Genomic DNA, 22,711 nt, shown 5'->3' on the forward strand with positions numbered 1-22,711 from the left:
TTCCCAGACCAGTTTTATACTTTTTATTTGGAAACAGGGTCTCACTAAGTTGCTGAGAGCTTAAGTAGCTGAGGCTGGCTTTGAACCTGTGCGATCCTCCTGTCTCAGCCTCCCAAGTACTGGGATTACAAGCGTGCGCCACTACGCCCGGCAAGTGCCTTACTTTAGACACAGAGAAACCAAGGCTCAGAGAACTTAGGCCAGGTTTAAAATATATATATATATGTCTTGGTACAAGAAGCACCAGAAGCCAGGTCGCTCCCCCACCCCCCATAGAGCCCTTCCTACAACAGGATCCTGCTGGGCGGTCAACCTCTAGTTCCTAGCCTGGACTGCGGGATTTTAATGTTCAACCCTGATCTGGAAGACTGTTCAATGAGGGGGTGCGCCAGGACCATCGCCCCTCCCCAAACCGGGAGAAAGCGGCTCCCGCGGCGGCCACGCATACTCTCGCGAGACAAGAGGTCGCCCAGCGGTCCCGTCCCGCGGCTCCCGGAAGTGGGCGAGGGGACGCGCCACGCCCACCGAGCGCGGGCGCGCACGGCCGGGGGCTCGCCGGGGCCGCGCGAGGCGGGAGCGCGCTGCGCGCCGCCGGCCCGCCCCTCCCTTTGCCCTTGACGGCGCCCGGCCGCGCCGCGCTCCGCCCCCGGCGCCCTCGGCCGCAGCCCGAGCCCGAGCCCGGCCTCCGCGGCGCCGACCCGCTCCCGTAAGTGCGCGGCTGCGGCTGCGGGTCGGGGAAGCGCGGTCTTTCTATCTATAGCTCTCGCGGCACATCCTATGTCTGCGGCAGCTATTCCCGGGGCAACAACTGCTACCCTACCCTCGGCTCTCACCTCCCCATTGGTGGCTTCCGACCCGAATTTGGGAATGGGGCGATCTCCCACCTGTTATCCTGGAGAAGACTAATCTCCTGTAAGCAGAAGTGCCATTTGGAGCCTGGCCGCCCTTTGGCTCGGGGCTGAGAAATTTCCCCCCCGCCCCAGCTTCAGGCTTTCCTAAATGTAGTTTTTCTCTGAGAATGCTTTAGAGTTTGTTTTGTTGTTTCTGATTGTAAGAATCTACTCTACATAAGTATATACAGATTTGCTGCAGTCTTCCTCGATGTGCTTTTAAAAGCGGGAACAACTATTAATTTGCTCCCTGGGATTTCTTTATAGGGATCTTTCTCGTTGCTCTGCTAGGGTTAAACCACTTTTAGAACATGTAAGTGCCGCTGGCAGCTCTCAAGAGTTTCTGGCAATAGTTCTTTTCTTTTTTGTAATTCCTTTTTTGTTGTTGTTGTTTCTTAGGGATAACTCATTCGACTTTGGAGTCCTTTTATTTTTCCTGAAAGAATTCAAATCCTCCAGAAGCCAGAATGGCACACAGTAAACAGATTCGAATTTTGCTACTGAACGAAATGGAAAAGTTGGAAAAGACTCTCTTCAGACTAGAACAAGGTCAGTAACAAGTTGTTTGAATAGCTCAATTGTGTCTTTTAAATTTTTAATTCATTGATGGCCGTATTAAATTTTTTAAAACTTTGTGCTAGGGACTGGGGGTTGGGGGTGTAGTTCAGAGGTAGATCATGAGCTTAGCATGCATAAGGCACTAGTTTCAATCTGCAGCACCAAAAAAAAAAAAAAAAGCTACAAGTTAGATATTGCCTAGAATCTTTCTAAAACTTGATTTGTGCAAAAGGTAGTGCTTTGTTCTGCAAATACCACTAATGACAGAATTAAAAATGTTTTAAGGACAAGGATAAAATATTTCACTTTTCTTTCTGTGCTAGTTCTCACTTAAGCAGAAACTGCATATGTGACCAAATTATTTAAGTAGCACTTATTATTGAAACTTAGAAAAATACCTCATATGTAATTTTGCTTTGAGTATATCTGTAGTTTTGCTTTTTTTTTATAGCTCACGTTTCTTTCATTGAACCTCTGAGTTAGTAAAATAGGGTCCAGCAAAAGTATAATAAACTATTCTTTATATTCATCAAAACCCTCTCAAAATGTGAAGAAGGTAAAAGCTGAAAATATTTTCTTGCCAAATAAAACATACTTGAAGAGTTATACTAAAATGTATTGGAACTGTTATTTGAAAGATGATATTATTTTCTATAAGACAGATTAATAGACACTTTATTTTCTAGGCTTTATATTTTTTTTCAACACTGAGGAACATTTGACATTTACCTTATATAAGTATAACCTGTGAAATCAAAGTCTAAATTATGAAAAATAAAATAAAGTTCCCTTTATTGGTATACCAAAAATAAACATTTTCTGCTTTTTTCTTAAATATATATACACGACTGGGGATTGAACCCCAGGGACATTCTACCTCCAAGTGACACCCCCTGTCCTATTATTATTTTGAAACAGGGTCTCACTAGGTTGACGAAGAGTCTTATTACTTGCGGAGTCTGTTCTCAAACCTGCTACCCTCTTGTCTTCACCTGTCAGGTACAGGGATTACAGGCATGTGCCTCCATGCCTAGCTGAACTTTGCTGTCTTCTTGGAAGCTTTTGAAAACAGTGTAATGACAAGCACCAGGAATCAACATTTTCCTGGCCCTGTCACTAGCAAACTATGTGATCTTAGACAAATTCGAATAATTCTACACATTAATTTTCCTATTTGTGAAATGGTGATATTTTGTTCTTCTCCAGGCTTTCTAAGTTTTCAGGCTCAAAATTATTAATGTATGGCTTTATAGTGCTAATGTCTCAAATAGTTAAAACGACATCAGTCACATAGTCTATCCCCACCTTGCATCCTGGCTTCATCCTGATACTATGCTATTGAATAGCCTTAGGATCTACTTGGTGAGCTTAAATCTAACCCATCCAAATCTGTTCCCTCACCATTGCTTAACTTTATTTCCCAGCTTCTTTGTTTAGTGTTCTCTGTGTTTTATTATTTCCTAGATTAGAAATTATATTCTTCTTAGAGAGTTTTTCGTCTTTAACAATCTCTCTTTAGACCCAATACTTTCTTTCCATATATATCTCTGCCTACCTATCTTTTGTCTTTTGTGTGTGTGTGTGTGTGTGTGTGTGGTACTGGGGTACTGGGGATGGAACCTTCAGCTATACTTTCAAATCTATTTTATATTTTTTTTAGAAACAGGGTCTCACTAAGTTGCTGAGAGTCTTACTAAGTAGCTGAGGCTGGCTTTGAACCTGTGAGATCCTCCTGTCTCAGCCTCCCAAGTGCTGGGATTACAAGGTGCACCACCATACCTGGCTTATCTTTTGTCTTTTTTTTTTTTTTTTTTTTTTTTTTTTTTTTTTTTGCAGGTCTGGGGATGGAACCCAGGGGCATTTGACCTCTGAGCTACATCCCCTCCCTATTTTTTATTCTTTATTTTGAAACAGGTCTCACTGAGTTGCAGAGGGCCTCACTAAGTAGCTGAGGCTGTCCACAAACCACGATCCTCTGGTCTCAGCCTCCCGAATGCTGGGATTACAAGCGTACGCCACCACACCTGGCATCTTTTGTCTTTTTATGTTAACAAATATAGTGCCAGAATAATCTTATACAATCTCTTCCCTTTTTATTTACTGGTATCAGTCAAGTGATGTTTAAATACCTCTGTCTGCCTTCCAAGACATTCTATGATGTGATTCTACCTTTCCCATCTGAGAGTTTATCTCATTGTTCCCCATCATTAGTGTCTGACATCCTTATAGCTCCCCATTAATTCCTTCCCCGTTGGTTTTTCTCACATTTGTCCTTATACTTCTTTTGTATCTGTTAAGTTCCATTTACTATCATTTGTTGTGTTCAACTTTCAGCTGAAATTCCACCTCCTCAGTGAGGTATTTCTTTAAAATTTCATTATCTCTTTTCTTTGATTTTCAATTACAGAATGAACAAGATAATTAAGGGCTAAGCAGTGAGGCCATATCTAAATACTGGTTTGTTTTACAATATCCACCTAGAATTTAAGATCTGTGAGGATAGGAACAGATATAAACCTGGTGTAGTATATAACAGTTAATGTATACTTGCTAATAGACTCCTAAAACTCCAGTTAAAAGTAGCAAAAATTGTAAACTCTACTAAGTTACTTGAAAAGGGATACGTGAATGTTTGATGAAATAAGAATGATGTGGTTAACTTTGTAACTCGAGTTTAAATCAGTAAATGTATTCAGATGCTGTGAATGGAAATATTTCTGTCATTGTTTGTAGTAATGATGTGACATTATTGTTTTAGAAAACAATTTGTAATGTGAAAGATGAATGGAAGAGAGGAGCTATAGGAACAAATCATTGAGAAGGTTCTTTAAAAAACACATCTTCTGAAAGATTTAATAACCTCAGAGTTGAAAAAGACGGGACAGGGTAGGAGACATTTTAAAATTTGTACAGTGAAATGACCAATTAAATGTGAAGAAAAGCTGGGAACTGCCGGGCGTGGTGGCACACACTTGTAATCCCCACACTTGGGAGGCTGAGACAGGAGGATCGTATAGGTTCGAAGCCAGCCTCAGCTACTTGGTGAGGCTCTCAGCAACTTAGTGAGACCCTGTTTCCAAATAAAATAGAAAATAGGTCTGGGAGTATAGCCCGGAGGTAGAAAGCCTCTGGGTTCCACCTACAGTACCACCACCAAATTAAAAAAAAAAAAAAAAAAACTGGGAATTTTTGGTTCTGCAAATTTAATTGGTCACCAAACTTCTTTTCATATTTCTTTCCTTTTTTTTTTCCTTGAAAAAGAATTCAAGACTGATATTTCCGTAAATTGTTTTAGTTCAATAAGTAGAAGGCTACCTTTTCTAGCCAAATCATAGTCTTTCCCTGTATTTTCTATCTCACTTAGTAGCAGGATAATGAACAATATCACTGATCCCCAAACCTGAAGTTCTGGCATCTTTTATATAGGCTGATCAAATTTACAATTTTTTTTTTACTATTTAAAAAATGTTTATATGTAAAGGGTGCTTGGTTAGGAGCTCAAGTTTCTATCAATTGAGGGGAGGAGTTCCAGTTTACTGTAGTACTCTGATCACATCTTGCTAGTTGTCTGCAAGAGGAATATGGCTAAGTTAAGTGAACTATTCCTAGTGTTAGCATGAAGAACAAGATAGCCACACTGTGTACCTCTGTGACCTAAGCTAATTTTAGCAGACTGAATAATTGTGGAATCTGACGTGCTCCAGTTATTCTAATGTTTTACTTACTGTAGAAAAAAAAAATTAGTTTCAGTGACTTGGATTAGAAGTTTAACAGTGGCTCTGGACTCCTGTGGGTATCCATTGATCTACATATTGGGATGCAGAAAGAAAATAGAGGATCATTCTTTCTCTTCTCCTTTTCTGTGTTAGTTTTGCTCCAAGTAATTCAGTTATGATAGTATATGAATTTACATTAATACTCTCAGCTTCTATATCAGATGAATCAACAAAAATGGCATATTATCATGAAAGAGTAGATAGAGATTGTACATCAAGGGGGCTGATAGTGAAACCCTTACGTTTGTGTGCAGTGTATCACCATGAATTGCACTTTTGCCTAAGTCAGTTTAAGTAGGTGTGCAACTTATATTATCTTTAAAAATAGGAGTTGGAATGGAGTTCAGTGGTAAAATGCTTGCCTAGCGTGTGTGAGGCACTGGGTTCAATCTCTAGCACTGCAAAACAAAACAAATCCAATCTTTTCAAAACGTCGCAACAAAAAGAATAACCATGAATTTTCCTTTTACTTTACAGAAATTGTCAAAGATGAGTTAGAAAGTGTTTGAGATTTGCTCTTTGATATTTGGCCTTTTCAGGAGTATGATACTTAGGGGAAAAAAGCATCTAACTCTCCTAGGTAAACATGAATGATAAAGCTAATTGCTCTTTTGAAGGGAATTGATGCTATGGAGCAGAGTTCGAGTCATTTTTCCTGTAAAGGGTTCAGATAGCAAATCAGATCATCTACTCTGTTGTACTAATCAACTTTTCCATTGTAACACAAAAGCAGCCATAGGCAATATATAAATGAATGGGTATGGTGGCTATGTTCCAATAAAACTTTATGTCCTACCCAGTATCTGTTTTAGTCTGCTTTGCTATACAAAAGCATTCTGAATATGTATTTTTAGAAATGCTTCCATCCTTACTTGATTTTACCCATGTAAATGAGTACCATACTCACTTTAGAAAGTTGATACCAACATTCTAATCTGTTTAAAGTCTTCCAACTAAAGAGTTTCAGTTGGTTTTCAGATTATTTGTTTAAATATAAATGCTTATCCGGGGTTGGTGGTGCAAGCTTGTAATCCCAGCATTCGGGAAGCAGAGACCAGAAGATTGCTGTTCCAAGAAAGCCTCAGCTACTTAATGAGGCCCTTTGCAACTCAGTGATGCCCTGTTTCAAAATCTAAAAATACTTAAAAATATAGGGATGGAGGTGTAGCTTGGAGGTAAAATGCCCCTGGGTTCCATCCCCAGTACCACAAAAAATTAAATAAACAAACAAACAAATAAATAATATGAATGCTTCATAATGTCAGGTGATTATAAAAACAATCCTGGCTATCAGAGAAAACATAAATTTACTAGCTGAGTTTAAGAAAAAGTCTTTACATAGTTGGGGAATGGTTTAGTAAACATATCCACCAAGAATTTGTTTTATTTGGATTTGGGTATCTTTATATATTTTTCTTCTTCTTTTTTTTTATTTTTTTATTTTGGTGGTACTGGGGATGGAACCCAGAGGCTTTCTACCTCCGGGCTATACTCCCAGACCTATTTTCTATTTTATTTGGAAACAGGGTCTCACTAAGTTGCTGAGAGCCTCACCAAGTAGCTGAGGCTGGCTTCGAACCTGTGCAATCCTCCTGTCTCAGCCTCCCAAGTGTGGGGATTCCAAGCGTGCGCCACCATGCCCAGCTTTTTTCTTTTTTTTTTTTTTTTTTATCTTTGAGGCCATTAAAACCAATTATCAAAATATAGAACTTGTAATATTTGAACCACTTTATCACAGAATATTAAACCAAAATCTTTTAAAATAATAAAATTATTTAAATAATATTATTTATATTGACAGAATATCAATATTAATTTTGGTGAGAATTTAAAATATTTTATTTATTAATAAATAAATTAGTTATTAAAATATTGTTTATTTTATTTCTATTTTGGCCTTTAAGTTTCTTCTGATATTTTATAATTACATAGTCTATTAGAATTAACATGTATATGCATATATATAAATAAATATATTTTGATAATGCTTGTCTTCTTTTTCTGAAGTAAAAAAACCCCACTGATCCAAATACTATTTGAGAGATTTGGGATGAGTTTTAACCTTTGTACTACAAGTTCTTTGAATCCTTGTGTAATTATAACAACAATATTTGTATAAACTTTACAGGGGACAGATTGCTTAAATATGCCCAATCAGCTTTGAATGACATGTTCAAAATGCCAGCATAATGACCAATGTAATCATTCTTATAAATACATAGATCTTTATGATTCTCATATTCATTAAATATCTTTAATGGTTTTTTTTTGTGGGGGGGGGTGGAACTGAGCTTCCTGGAAACCCTCTACCTCTGGGCTACACTCCCAGACCTATTTTTATACTTTTTCATTTGGAAACAGGGTCTTTTAAGCCAGCGTGGCTGGCTTCGAACCTGCGCGATCCTCCTGTCTCGGCCTCCCAAGTGTGGGGATTACAAGTGTGCATCACCACGCCCCGCATCTTTAATGTTTTAATTCATTATGCAGTTACTTCTCATTTTGTCCCTTTATAATTATAACTAATTTAAAATTTTTCACAATTATAAAATTATGGAAATATATAAAATTGACTGTTCTCTATGCTTTTTGTTTTAAAAAATTGGGATGATACTGTCCAAACAATGTGTAACCAGCTTCCCTGCACACACTTGTAATATTATTATGATGCATGTATATTACCTTTCTTCCTACTGTGTTACAGCCAATAAATGCTAATGATCATCTGAACCTTTGAACCAGAGGTTCCAAAAGTTATTTGGCTTACCACCCCCTTTTATTTATTTTTTTGGGGGGAGGACTAGCTTATGACTTTTTTTTCCTAACACCAACAGTTGACAAAAATTTTAAATATAAAAACAACAAAAAATCAAACAAAAGAACCTATTTGGCTATTCAGTGGACCATATCCAAGATCATGGCCAACCCCCTCTCCCATCCTCACTCCCAACCTTTTGGGCTACCTAGCAGAGGTTCACTTAACAAGATCAGCAGCTGGGCTTCCAGTATTGAAGTTACAGTAAACCCCTCCTAGCACCTGGACTCAGAGTCCACTCTGGTCTTCTCTTTGCACAGGATGTCTGATACACTTCTCAGACCAGGTGAGTCTAAGTGGCTGCCTCTGAAATCTGACCCTGGCGTCACCCTGTAGTCTGCACACACAGGCAGGTCGCTCATGCCGTCACACTTCATTCCCAAGATTAGTGCTGGACAGCAGTGTGGCTGGCAGCAGGGATTTATTTGCCCTTTATCTTGGGTAGCTGGTACCACCCCCTAAATCTACCTTCCTTAAGCAGATAAACAGAAAGATGTAGTGACAAATTTACATTTTTATGTGTCTTTTCTATGAAAAAATTCAATGAGTATAGGGTCTTGCATTAATGTTGATGGCTGCCAATTGATCAGGATGGTGGTTGCCAAAGTTTGGGGTGGCTCTGGCAAGTTCTTTCTCTTTTCTTTTTTGGCCCTGAGGATTGAACCTAGAAACATTCTACCTCTGAGCTACACCCCTACCACTATTTTATTTTTTTACTTTGGACTAAGGGTTTCACTAAATTGAGAAGTGCCCTTGCTAAATTGCTGAGGCTGGCCATGAACCTATGATCCCCGTCTCGGCCTCCCAAGTACTGGGATAACAGGTGTGAGCCACCACACCCGGCTACTGGAAATTTTGAAAAGAAGACAATAATAAAATTTTCCACATCTGTTAACTCTTTCTTTCACAAAATTCACTGTTGCATGTGATGCCCTTTGATAGCATCTTACCTATAGTAGACTTTCTTTAAACTTGAAATCAGTGTCTCAAACCCTGCCACCGCTTATCAGCCTAGTTTATATAATGTTCTGAATACTTTGCTGTCAGTTCAACAGCATTCACTGCGTCTTCACCAGAAGTAGGTTCCATCTCAAGAAACTACTTTCTTTGCTTATCCATAAGAAATAGCACTTCATCCTTTAATGTTTTATCAGGAGATTGCAGCAATCATTCATATCTTAAGGCTCTGCTTTTTCTTTTTTTAATATACTTTTATTGGTCCATTATAGTCTCACATCATAATGCAAATCGTGTTGATAGTGACATACATACACACAGCATTCAATGGACTTTCCCCTAGCTTCCTCCCCAAACAAGGTACTGAGATTAACATTAGTATTCTCACATATGTACATATAGCCAATGGTAGTCATTCCTTCACTGATACTTTTCTCCCTCCCCTTGCCCTGGACCACTTCCCTGGCTCCATTGAAGTTTCTTCTCCATTATATGGAGTCCTGGCATTCCAAGCTTGGAGTCCCAAGCTTCCACATATGAGAAAAAAAACATATGACCCTCCACTTTCTGTGGCTGGCTAATCTCACTTAACATAATGTTCTCCAAGTCCTTCCATTTTCCTGCAAAAGACATAATCTTTTTCTTCTTTATTGCTGAGTAGAATTCCATTGTGTGGATATCTCACAATTTTGTTATTTAAGGTTCCACTTCTAATTCTAGGTCTCTTGCTATTTCTATCACATCTGCAATTATTTTCTACACCAAAGCCTTAAACCCTTCAGAGTCATCTGTGAGGACTGAAATAAACTTCTTCTAAATTCCTATTAATGTTGATATTTTGACCTTCTCCCATGAATCATGAATATTCTCAACAGCATCTAGAATACTGAATCCTTTCCAGAAGGTTTCCAGTTTACTTTGTCCACATCTATCAGAGGAATCATTATAATGCCAGGATGTAAGAAATACATCCAAAATGTACTTCTTAAAAAGTCAAATTTGCTCCTTGACCCATGGACTGCAGAACGGATATGGTGTCAGTGGACATGAAAACAACATTAACCTCACTGTATATCTCCATCAGAGCTCTTGGATGACCAGGTACATTGTCAGTGAACAGTCATATTCAGAAAGGAATTTTTTTTTCCTGAGCAGTGATTCTCAACACTGAGCTTAAAACATTCACTAAATCATGTTGTAAACAGATATACTATCATCCAAAGGCTGGTTGTGAACCTACAATCTTCCTGTCTCAGCTTCCCAAGTACTGGGGTTACAGATATGATGCACCACCACTGATTTAGTGTAATTTTTAAGGGCCCTAAGATTTTCAGAATGGTAAATGAACACTGGCTTCGACTTAAAGTCACCAGCTGCTTTAGCCCCTAACAAAAATTCAGCCTTTTCTCTGAAGCCAGACATTGACTTCCCTCTAGCTATGAAAGCCTTAGATGGAATTTTGTTTCAGCATAAGGCTAGCTCATCTACACTGAAAACCTGCTGTTCAGTGTAGCCACCTTCATCAATGATCTCAGCTAGATCTTCTGTATAACGTACTACAGCTTCGACATTGGCACTTGCTGTTTGGACTTTTTACATGAAGTGATGGTTTCTTTCCTTAAACCTTGTGAGCTAACATCTGATGGTTTCTTTCCTTAAACCTTGTGAGCTAACATCTGCTAGCTTCATCCTTTTCTCTGCAGCGTCCTCACTGCTCTCAGCCTTCACAGAATTGAAGAGAGTTAGGGTCTTGCTCTGGATTAGGCTTTGGCTTAGAGTATTGTGGCTGGTTGGATCTTCTGTCCAGACCACTAAAACTCTGTATCAACATTAAGACAGTTTTGCTTTCTTAATCATTTGCCCATGTAAGTAACACTTGACAGTTTTCTCTAAGAACTTTTTTGTTTGCATTCACAACTTGGCTAGCTATTTTGTACAAGAAGCCTTGCTTTCAGTCTGTCTTGGCTTTCAATATGCCTTCCTTACTAAGCTGAATTATTTATGGTATTTGATTTAAAATGAATGAGGTGGCCAGGCGTGGCGGCGCACGCTTGTAATCCCCGCGCTTGGGAGGCGGAGACAGGAGGATTGTGCAGGTTCAAAGCCAGCCTCGCTGCCTTAGGAGACCCTGTTTCCAAATAAAAATATATAAAATAGGGCTGGGAGTGTAGCCTGGAGGTAGAAGGGTTTCCAGGAACCCCAGTACCACAAATAAATAAATAAATAAATAAATAAATAAATAAATAAAATGAAAGAGGTGCAACCCTTTCTTTCAGTTGAATATTTAGAGTAACTAACTGGCCTAATTTCAACATTTTATGTCAAGGAGTAGGAGTAGTTGGGACACACATGTTCTCCAATCTATATGAATGCTGTTCATGGTGCTCCAAAACAATGATAACATCAAAGGTCATTGATCAGATTGTCAGGTACAACAAAAAGGTTTGAAATGTTACGAGAACTACCTGAATGTGACACAGGCACTATTGGGGGGAAAAGTGCCAATGGACTTGTTGGATACAAGATTGCTACCAAAAGAAAAAAGAAAAAGAAACAGTGTCTGTGAAGCACAATAAATGAGAATTGCTCAGTTCCCAACTCCAAGTAGTAATTCTTTGCTCAGTTTCATACCGTCACACCCTGTTTATTAGGATTAGCACAATATTAGACTCAAAGATGAACCAAGGTAAATTTTGGAACACTCTTTAGTTTCCACGTAGGTCTCTTCTCTGTAACACAGTGCCCCCCAGATTTAAGTCTCTTCAATCTCCATAAATTCTGAGCTTTCTCTCCAACTCAGGGAAGACACTGTTCCTATTCCTGTGTTAAGAGTCCAGAGAGTTCTGTTCTTAATGCTGGAGAGTCCTAAGGATCACCCTTCTTGTCATGGATCACAGTCCTTACTACCTACTTCTAGAAAGAGTTGTTTCGTTCTTTTTGTTAGTTTGTTTTGTTTTGTTTTTTAGCAAAGGACAAATCCAGTACTAGAAGCAGACATATTTAGAGTAATTTAAATGGAACCCAGGGGAATTCTACCTCTGAGCTACACCCCTAGCCCTATTTTTTTAAATTCTTTATTTTAAAACAAGGTGGCTAAGTATTTTTTAATCTGGTAATTTCAAGTCTGCAATGAGTTTATTAAAATATGTGTTTTGTTCAGGTTTTGAACTACAGTTCCGATTAGGCCCAACTTTGCAGGGAAAAGCAGTTACTGTGTATACAAATTACCCATGTCCTGGAGAAACATTTCATCGAGAAAAATTCCACTCCCTGGATTGGGAAAATCCGACAGAAAAAGAAGATGACTCTGATAAATACTGTAAACTTAATCTGCAGCAATCGGGATCTTTTCAGTATTACTTCCTTCAAGGGTAAGTCAAGTGTTCTCATGTGGAAGAAAAAGTTAATTTATTGAATAACCTGAAATTATCTAACTTGGACCATGGGAGTGTGATTTTCACAGTATTTTTTGAAATGCAAATAAAATATGGCTCTTCAATTTCTAGAAAGCAGTTATATGGCCCCTTGAAGATTCAAAGTATTGTGTACTTTTTTTAAGTAGTTTTAAATTTTTTAAATAGTTTTTTTCTGATTATAGGATGCTATTTGAGTGTCCTTGCCCTTAATGAGAAAGATCCTATTATATTTATTTTTCATAAAACCAATCTTATTGGATATTATGTATATTATATAGTTATGTAGTAATTGGGAAAGGGTAAAAAGTAGCTTTCCATTAAATTTTTGTTCAAATCCCTAAATGATTTTATGTACTTAGGAATAAATAAATAAATAAATTAATTAATTAATTTGGTGGTACTAGGGTTCCTGGAAACCCTTCTACATCCGGGCTATACTCCCAGACCTATTTTATACTTTTTACTTGGAAACAGGGTCTCTTAAGCCAGCACGGCTGGCTTCGAACCTGCACGATCCATATATTTCTAAATAGGACAATTAACTTTACAATTAGAGTCAGTCTGTTAGAAGAAATTTCTCGTTCTCTCTCTCTCTCATTAAATGAAAAGGTTTTTGTTTTGTTTTTTTTCCTTAGAAATGAGAAAAGTGGTGGAGGTTACATTGTTGTGGATCCTATTTTACGTGTTGGCACTGATAATCACATGTTACCCTTAGACTGTGTTACTCTTCAGACATTTTTAAGCAAGTGTTTAGGACCCTTGGACGAATGGGAAAGCAGACTTAGGGTTGCAAAAGAATCAGGTAATGTCAGCTTGATTTCTGTTTTTAGTTTTTGTTTTTCTTTTTAAGAATGAATTTAATGATCCTCTGTAATACAAATTTCAACATTTTTGCTCCTACTTTTAATTTTGCTTTTAAATATATTTAAAAATATAAATAGAACCATATGATATTTTATGCTTGTCCATTTTTAATTTATAAAAAGGCAAGTTATGTAGTTCAACTTAGTAAGCGAAGGAACTCTATGATAAAATGGGATTATTATCATTTCTGAGATTTTACTTTGATATATGAAAATAAGCTATTAAAATGTAGAGGAAATATATTATTACATATGATTTAAATTAATAAATATTGATTAAAAATTTTTCATATGGAAGGTATGTATTACCAAAGATACAAAGAATAAAATGAAACTTAAGTTGTAGTTACTCTTAATCAAAATAACACTAATATTAATTTTCCATTTTCAAGTTGAATGGAGTATTAAGAAAGGAATGAAAAGCCCACTGATATCACTTAGTACTATAAATATAAGTACTGTGAAACACTAAAAGTAGGAGAAAGATGTGTGTTGATATACTTGTATGGGATATATTTTCTACATACAAATATAGCTATTGAACAAATATAAGTTGAACCCCTAATAATAACAAAGCACTGTGATTTTCTTTCAAATACATTATCTCATTTTCCCTGTCTTATATGAATGAAGACACTGATATCCTGAAATTTAAGTAGACCTGGCTAAAGTCTCTTGTGGTACAGCTAGGATTTGAACCTATATCTTGAGTCCTTTTCCAGTAGCATGGTTACCTTCCTATTTACAATTCCTTAAGAAAGTTTACTTTTATATTTTGCTTTGTGTTTTTTTCCTACAGTAATTGCTTTTTCCTTGTCTTACAGGTTACAACATGATTCATTTCACCCCCTTGCAGACTCTTGGACACTCTCGATCATGCTACTCCCTCGCTGATCAGCTGGAATTAAATCCTGACTTTTCAAGGCCTAATAGAAAGTATACCTGGGATGATGTTGGACACCTAGTGGAAAAAATGAAAAGAGAGTGGAATATTCTTTGTATTACAGATGTTGTCTACAATCATACTGGTATGAGTTTCATTAATTTTGATAAGAATATTAAATTCTGAGCCAGGCATGGTGGTACACACCTGTAATCCCAATAATTGGAAGGCTGTGACAGGAGGATGATAGGTTAGCAGCCAGCCTCTGCTACTTAGTGAGGCTCTCTGCAACTTAGTGAGACCCTGTTTCCAAATAAAGAATAAAAAATAGGGCTGAGATGTAGCTGAGAGGCAGAATGACCCTGGGTTCAATTCCCACTCCTGCAATTAAAAAAAGAATTTTAAATTCTGATATTTCATTTCTTATTTTTTGGTTTTTGTTTTTTTGGTGGTGCTGGGGTTGAACATTAGGACCTCATGAATGCCAGGCAACTAACTGCTCCACCACTGAGCCATCCACCAACCCTTATATAGACATAAATTTTGAAGATACAAATGATGGTTAAGTATCTTTTAATTTAAAACATAATTTTATATCACTTTTTGTCTTTCTTTCCTTTTTTTTTTTTTTTTTTTTGTGTGTGTGTGTGTGCTACTGGGGATGGAACCCAGAGGCATTCTACTTCCGAGCAACCTAGCTCCCCAGCCCTATTTTTTTATTCTTTATTTTGAAACCGGGTCTCACTGTGTTGCAAAGGGCCTCATTAAGTAGCTGAGGCTGGCTTCGAACCTGCGCAATCCTCCTGTCTCAGCCCTCCAAATGCTGGGATTGCAAGCATGTGCCACCACACCCAGAACTTATTGTCTTTCAAAGAAAACAGTGTAAGTTGAGAATATAGTCAGTTATATAAGTTGGCCAGGCATGTTGGCTCATACCTGTAACACCAGTACTTGGGAAACTGAGATAGGAAGATCACAGTTTCAAGGCCATCTTTAGCAATTTAGCAGTGTCCTCAGCAAATTAGTAAGACCTATTCAAAATAAAAAATAAATTGGGGCTGGAGGTGTAGCTCAAAGGTCGAATGCCCCGGTTCAGTAGAATCTGAGGTACATACACACGTACACACACATACACATACACTTATAGATCTTACTTATTGATATAGATAATAATCTCCATTAATAATGCAAACAATCAAAATTAGACTTAACAAGAGATGCATTCTTAAATTTGGTGTTTTTCATGTACTTGGAAACAAGGCTTCCAAGTCTACAGTGAAAACTTTGTAGTCCAACAATTCACTTGAAAATTAGACTTCTATAATATAATTCACATTGATGTGTTAGTTACCAAGTGTAGTTGTAAGACTATAGGTTTGGCTACAACAGAGAGACAAAACAATAAAGTGACTTAAACAAGATTGAAAGTGTATTTCTCTCTTATAAAAGATTAAGTAGGCATTCCAGGACTAGAGTAGTCGCTCAGTGGTGATCCTCCAGCCTCAACTAGAAAGAACTAGGTTCTCTCTTTCATGTTGCTGTTCTGTCTCCAACACTTTGGTTCCAGCTTTGAATTAAATACGGCTGTTCTAGCTCCTACCTCATATTCCACCCAGTGCAAATGGGTAAAGGAAAGTCATGCCTTCAGAAGGCATGATCTGGTATATGTGTTACTTCTGCTCATGTTGCATCAGATAGGATTTTGTCCCTTGTCACAATAGATATAAAGGAGACTTGCAGTTAATCTTTAGTTTTCCAGCCATGTGTACAGCTGTTCCTTAGGAGTTCCATCACTAAAAGCAGAAAGTATGAAAAATGGAGTACAGTAGCAGCCTCTGCCATAGACTGTATTTCTGAAGCATTTGGGTTTCTAGATAACAATGAAAATTCCTTATTTAAAAAGCCCCAGAGAGCCGGGCGTGGTGGTGCACGCTTGTAATCCCCGTACTTGGGAGGCTGAGACAGGAGGATCGCACGGGTTTGAAGCCAGCCTCAGCTACTTAGTGAGGCTCTCAGCAATTTAGTGAGACCTGTTTCCAAATAAAATATAAACTAGGTCTGGGAGTATAGCCTGGAAGTAGAAAGCCCCAGGGTTCCATCCCCAGTACCACAAAAAGAAAGAAAAGAAAAGAAGGAAGGAAGGAAGGAAGGAAGGAAGGAAGGAAGGAAGGGAGGGAGGGAGGGAGGGAGGGAGGGGTGGGTAGTAGATATTACTATTTTATTTTATTTTTATATTTAATATAGATATTAATTACAAGAAATGTTTTCTTTTTTCTTTCTTTTTTTGTTTCATTTTTAAGCTGCTAATAGTAAATGGATTCAGGAACATCCAGAATCTGCATATAATCTTGTAAATTCTCCACACTTAAAACCTGCCTGGGTCTTAGACAGAGCATTTTGGCATTTTTCTTGTGATGTTGCAGAAGGGAAATACAAAGAAAAAGGAATACCTGCTCTGATTGAAAATGATCATCACATGAATGTAAGTATATATAGAGAAATACCACTCTAAATAAAAAAAAAAACAAAATTTCTGAAGTATGACTTAAAATATGGTTGCAAATTATTTAGAATCAGTACTTCAAAATGGTAAACAGTATTTGGTGGAAATATTTTAAATATATTTTTAACTATTGAAATTTTTCAGTGCATTCGGAAAGTAATTTGGGAGGATATTTTTCCAAAGATTCAACTCTGGGAATTTTTCCAAGTAGATGTTTACAAAGCAGTTGAGCAATTTCGAAGACTTCTCACACAAGGTAAAGGATATACACTAGCTTGTCCCTATCAATTTTTAGAAATTTAATATTACTCTTTATTTTCTCTTGATGACCATCTTTGTTAAACCTGCTATTGTTATGTAACATTTGTGTTATGTTTGTGTTTCTAAAACTATGATTGTGGAAGCCAAGAGCTAGCATATTTCTGAAGGGTCTATCATAATAATATAGAATAATTGTTCCCCTTGGATACTGCGTCTTATTGTTCGTCCTTTGGTATTATGCTCAAAATATAGCAAGCTCAGCATATATTTGTTAAAAGTATAAATGGGAGTCAGGTAGAGCAGCTTACTTAATCTGAGAAAGGTTTAAACCAGGCTTTGAAATTGAGATATGGGAGTCTTCTGCTCTCTGTAGTAAGAATCTTAACTATAGTAGAGGGTCTTCTAGCTGAAGGGGCCTACCACTACTAGAGAAGCCAGATATTAGCCAGTAACAAAAGGTAAAGAAATAGATCTTCAGTTAAAGACAGTCAAGTCAATCAGTGTATCCCAACAAAATAAGAGGAAAACCCAAACTCAAATTAGGGTTTGTGTGTGTGTGTGTGTGTGTGTGTGTGTGTGCGCGCGTGCGCGTGGAACTGGGATTCCTGAAAGCCCTTCTACCTCCGGGCTATACTCCCAGACCTATTTTTTTTGTTAATATTTTTATTTGGAAACAGGATCTCTTAAGCCAGCGTGACTGGCTTCGAACCTGCATGATCCTCCTGTCTCCGCCTCCCAAGCACAGGGATTACAAGCATGTGCCACCACGCCCGGCCAAATTAGTGTTTTTTAAGAGATAAATTAGAAAGGATTCTAAAGAAAATAGCTGCAATTAGTGTAGCACAACCTAGAAGTGAGGATCTCTGGGGCTTTTTGTGTGTGTATGTGTGGTACTGGGGGTGGAACCCAGAGGCTTTCTACTTCCGGGCTATACTCCCAGACCTTTTTTTAAAATATTTTATTTGGAAACAGGGTCTCACTAAGTTGCTGAGAGCCTCACTCAGTACCACTAAGGGGGAAAAAAATGAAATTCCCCCCAAACCATTTTTTTCCTTTTTAACTCTTTTATCATATAAATAATGTAGTCAGCCAGGCATGGTGGCGCACACTTGTAATCTCTGCGCTTGGGAGGCTGAGACAGGAGGATCACACAGGTTCGAAGCCTGCCTCAGCTACTTAGTGAGGCTCTCAGCAACTTGATGAGACTCTGTTTCCAAAATAAAATATAAAAAATAGGTCTGGGAGAATAGCCTGGAGGTAGAAAGTCCCTGGGTTCCACCCCCATTACCACCAAATAAATAAATAAATAATGTAGTCATTGGTAAAAATGGAAAATAATACATGAAAACAAACCTGTGTACTTCTTTCAAAGAATGCAAAGAAAGTCAAGTTGTTAATGATTTGCTTTAGAAATGGAAGCAGTCTTTGAGAAAATAGAATTCTTGAGGCTAGAATAATTGATAGCACTTGGGAAGAAAATGCATATCACCAAAATCCTAAATGACATTATGAATTATATAATAAATAGCCAGGCATGGTGGAGTATGCTTGTATTGTCAGTATTTGGGAGGCTGAAAATGAGGATCACAGGTTTGCAGCCAGCCTCAGCAACCTAGCGAGGCTGTCCGCAACTTAGTGAGACCCTGTTTAAAAATTAAAAAATAGGGCTGGGGGTGTAGCCCAGAGGTAGAATGCCCCTGGGTTCAATCCCCAGTGCCACATACACACACAAAAAATATTACATAAGACTGGGGAAGTAGCTCAGCAGTTGAGCACTTGCCTAACACAAGTAAGGCATGAGTTTGATCACCAGGACCACACATTAAAAAAAAAGTAAATACTGAATGAGGTAGAAAAGTGGGGCTTTGGGTGAACTGCTGAGAATTCTATATTTTTCTTTTTTAATGATCTTTTGTCTCTATATTTCTCTTCTCTCTCATATATGCGCATGTTTTAGTGTGTGTATGGTGATAAGCAGAAAGATGGGAGGAGAGGTAGAAAGATGCTTGTGAAACAAATATTTTGTCTTATTTTTATAAATAATTGTAGACTAGAAATTTGCAGTCAGTGACAGTTAAAACCTTTTTGTGGATATTTCCATTTAAAATGCCATATTTTCTTCTTTCAGAGAATAGGAGAGAAACCAAGTCTGACCCAACACAGCATCTTAAGATTATGCAGGATCCTGAATACAGACGACTTGGCTGCACTGTAGACATGAACATTGCATTAGCGACTTTCATACCACATGAGTATGTTGCATATCTTCTCTGTGAAATAAAGTATAGTGCTACCTATAAACCTTTATGCTACTTAGCAAAATTGTTCATAGAAAGTGAAATAAAATAATGAGCCATAATTCTATTACTTCAACACATGACATTTTCCCTTTTTTCTGTATGCAAGGATGCATCTATGTAAAATTTTTCCCAGTTATAAAAATTTTTAGCCATAATTAAGATCCTGATTATTGTTTTTAAGTTGTGTGTTACCCTTGCTAGAGAATTAAAATATAGGCTTTGTAAAACTACTACATAACCTTGTATTCCTCTGTCTGCTCTAGCAGTGGGCCAGCTGCAATAGAAGAATGTTGCAATTGGTTCCGTAAGAGAGTAGAGGAATTAAACTCAGAGATGCATCAACTCATCAACCATCATCAGGAACAGGTTTTACCTATTTTTGAACTGCTGTTTTTCTTGAATCTTAATACTGTTTTGTTGTTGTTTCTGTTGATGATGATTATATAATTTAATGTTTTCCAGGCAGTTAATTGCTTTCTGGGAAATGTGCTTTATGAACGACTGGCTGGCCATGGTCCAAAACTAGGACCTGTCACTAGAAAATATCCTTTAGTTACCAGGTATTCCATTTTGATTTTCTTCTTATTAATGGTTAAAATTTTTAAATTGTACTTAATGCCTCAAATTAACCTAAGTGTTTTCTTTAAGGTGTGATTTAAGTACATTTCTTAAAATGAAGTAGAAATTTTGATTTGGAAGTAAGCTTAATATTAAACTGATAAGAACAGATACTACACTTGATCTTAGTCAAAAGGCCAAGAAGCGATGGAAGTAAGCTTAATATTAATTAATTTTGTTAGGCACATCTTTAGTTAGAAAAGTTATCATCAGTATGAAACACCTTATAGTTACTAATTACATTAATATTTCTGGAGGGCTATATAAGAGACTTACGTCTGTTTTCTGTTGCTATAACAAAGTACCTGAGGCAGATAATTTATACAGAAACAAGGTTTATTTTGGCTTACTGTTCTGGAGACCAAGAAGTGTAAGAACATGACACTGGCATCTGTTAAGCTTCTGGTAAGGGGCTCATGCTGTTGCAATTCAAGGCAGAAAGCAGAAAAGCACAGGAGCACAAGTGGAAGAGACAAAGCAGCCTTACTTTCTAACAACCCACTATCATGACAGCCAATTTTGCCCTTTGAGAGCAGGAACTCACATAAGAAATCTATTCTTGATGGCTCCATCCCTCAAATATCTACCACTAGGCCCCACCTCCCAGCACTGCATTTACATTAAGGAGTAAAGATATTCTGACACATGAACTTTTGAGAGACACACTCAAATCATATAGCTTAGTAATAAAATCAATGTTAATAAAACTGAGCAAGCATTTAGCTTTTTTTTTTTTTTTTTTTTGAGATTCTGGGGCTCAAAGAGCAAAATGTGCTCTGCACAGAGCAAGATCCCCTGTACCGTAGTGCCTTACTTTTTAAGTAACATCAATGTAACTTGGGTAACTAGAAGATAATAAAAGCTTTTGTAATAGATCATCCATATCTCAGTGATGTCCTTGTGATTTTATGATGTTTTAAAAATTACTTAAAATGGTAGCTGTATGTGGTACAGTGTTAATTGTCCACTCTTCAAATGCTACTAAATTTATTTAGAAAGTCTTCTAAAGATCTTTGACATATTTTGAAGTTTATTTCTGTAAATGGTATTCAACTAATTTTCTTTATTTTACTCACTAGAGAAGTGTGTGTGTGTGTGTGTATGTGTGTGTGTGTGTGTGTGTGTGTGTGTGTGTGTGTGTGTGTTACTGGGGATTGAACCCAGAGGAGTTCCCTCCAAGCTACACCTTCAGCCCTATTTTTATTTTTTATTTTGAAGTAAGATCGCACTAAATTGCTGAAGGCCTCACTAAGTAGCTGAGGCTGGCCACAAACCTAGATCCTCCTATCTCAACCTCCCAAGTATTGGGATTACAAGCATGCGCCATCATGCCTAGCAATGTTTTTTTTTTTTTTTTTTTTTTTTTTTTTTTGTGTGTGTGTGTGTGTGGTACTAGGGATGGAACCCAGGGGCCTTCTACCTCTAGATTACACTCCCAGACCTATTTTATATTTTATTTGGAAACGGTCTCTTAAGCCAGCTGAGGATGGCTTCGAACCTGCGCATTCCTCCTGTCTCAGCCTCCCAAGTGTGGGGATTACAAGTGTGAGCCACCACGCCCGCCTGTGATGTGTAATTTTTGACGTTGCTAATTCAGATTCTTTTCAAGGAGTTTCTCTGTGTGGGTTTAATATTTAATTGTATCTCTGTACTGTAGGTACTTTACCTTCCCATTTGAAGAAATGGCCTTATCTGCAGAAGAATCTTTGATTCACCTCCCAAATAAAGCTTGTTTTCTGATGGCTTATAATGGATGGGTGATGGGAGATGACCCTCTTCGAAACTTTGCTGAACCAGGTACATCATTTTCTACCTCTCTATGGACGGGGAAAGAAGAGCTCACAGAAAGTTCAAAATGTAATATCTTCTATTTATTTTTCTTTCTTGCTAGGTTAGTGGTTTTTAAATTGTTTCACCAAAAGTGTCAGAGATGTATCAGTTGGGGAAAAAAAAGAGAAGGAGTTGACAAAAAGTTCATATCTCCTTTCCTTTGCCTTCCTACCTCTTATTTTCTTGAACAGAATATCTTTGTATTGTGGGTCTATGTAAGTTTTTATTTGGGCAAAATATGATTCTGTTGCATTTTTAAAAAAGAGGTTTGGAACCACTGCTGTTACAATTGCATTGCCTCAAGAGGTACTTTAATTCGTTTGCCAAAGGAGTATTAAAGGCAGTTAATCTAGAAACTTAATTGTTTTTAGGTTCCTTCTAACTTACTCTTAGCATCTTTTTTTCTATAGCTATTTCATTTTTAGGAAACATTTTGCAGGAGACCTGCTGGGTTTTATTTTTTTTTCAATATTTCAGAAGTAGGAGTTTATTTTTGTGACATTAAAGTTATTTCAGAACTGTTGGGGTTTTTTTTTTTAACAACATAACGATTTGAGTATCTCTGTTCTCGTTTTTTCTAGCCATTCTAAAGAGAGAGCCTAAAGAATGGGAGAAAATCTTTGCCAGCTACTCTTCTGATAGAGTCCTGATATCTAGAATATACAAAGAACTTAAAAGACTTAATACTAAAAATCCAATAAAAATGGGCAATTGAATTAAATAGACACTTCACAAAAGAAGAGATACAAATGGTCAATAAATTTGTGAAGAAATGTTCAACATCATTAGCAATTAGGGAGATGCAAATCAAAACTACCCAGAGATTCCATCTGATCCCAATCAGAACAACAGTCATCAAGAAGTCAAACAATAATAGATGCTGGCAAGGATGTGGGGAAATAGGAACTCTTCTATACTGTTGGTTAGATTGCAAAGTAGTACGGGTGCTATGGAAATCAGTGTGGGAATTCCTCAGAAAATTGAGAATGGATCCACCATATAATCTAGCTGTACCACTCCTGGGTATTTTTCCAGAGGGACTGA

At 37.5% G+C, this 22,711-nt stretch overlaps 1 protein-coding gene across 6 annotated transcripts in view; it reads left to right on the forward strand.

Moving 5' to 3' along the window:
- Positions 1–1,357: 1,357 nt before the first annotated feature.
- The window catches only part of AGL (amylo-alpha-1,6-glucosidase and 4-alpha-glucanotransferase), a gene marked incomplete at both ends in the record, with an annotated part of 60,108 nt that continues 38,754 nt past the window's right edge, over positions 1,358–22,711 (forward strand). For 2 of the 6 annotated variants that reach the window (XM_080692761.1, XM_080692762.1), the window contains 10 exons: positions 1,358–1,439; positions 12,154–12,364; positions 13,045–13,211; positions 14,097–14,300; positions 16,456–16,637; positions 16,803–16,914; positions 19,048–19,171; positions 19,483–19,585; positions 19,682–19,779; positions 21,495–21,634. In XM_080692761.1, the coding sequence (XP_080548887.1) occupies positions 1,358–1,439; positions 12,154–12,364; positions 13,045–13,211; positions 14,097–14,300; positions 16,456–16,637; positions 16,803–16,914; positions 19,048–19,171; positions 19,483–19,585; positions 19,682–19,779; positions 21,495–21,634 (1,423 nt within the window). The remainder of the gene's footprint in view (positions 1,440–12,153; positions 12,365–13,044; positions 13,212–14,096; positions 14,301–16,455; positions 16,638–16,802; positions 16,915–19,047; positions 19,172–19,482; positions 19,586–19,681; positions 19,780–21,494; positions 21,635–22,711) is intronic. The other 4 variants (XM_080692764.1, XM_080692765.1, XM_080692763.1 and 1 more) reach the window with 3 other exon arrangements.

This window comes from Muscardinus avellanarius (assembly GCF_963383645.1).
Source record: "Muscardinus avellanarius genome assembly, chromosome: 3".
NCBI lineage: Eukaryota > Metazoa > Chordata > Mammalia > Rodentia > Gliridae > Muscardinus > Muscardinus avellanarius.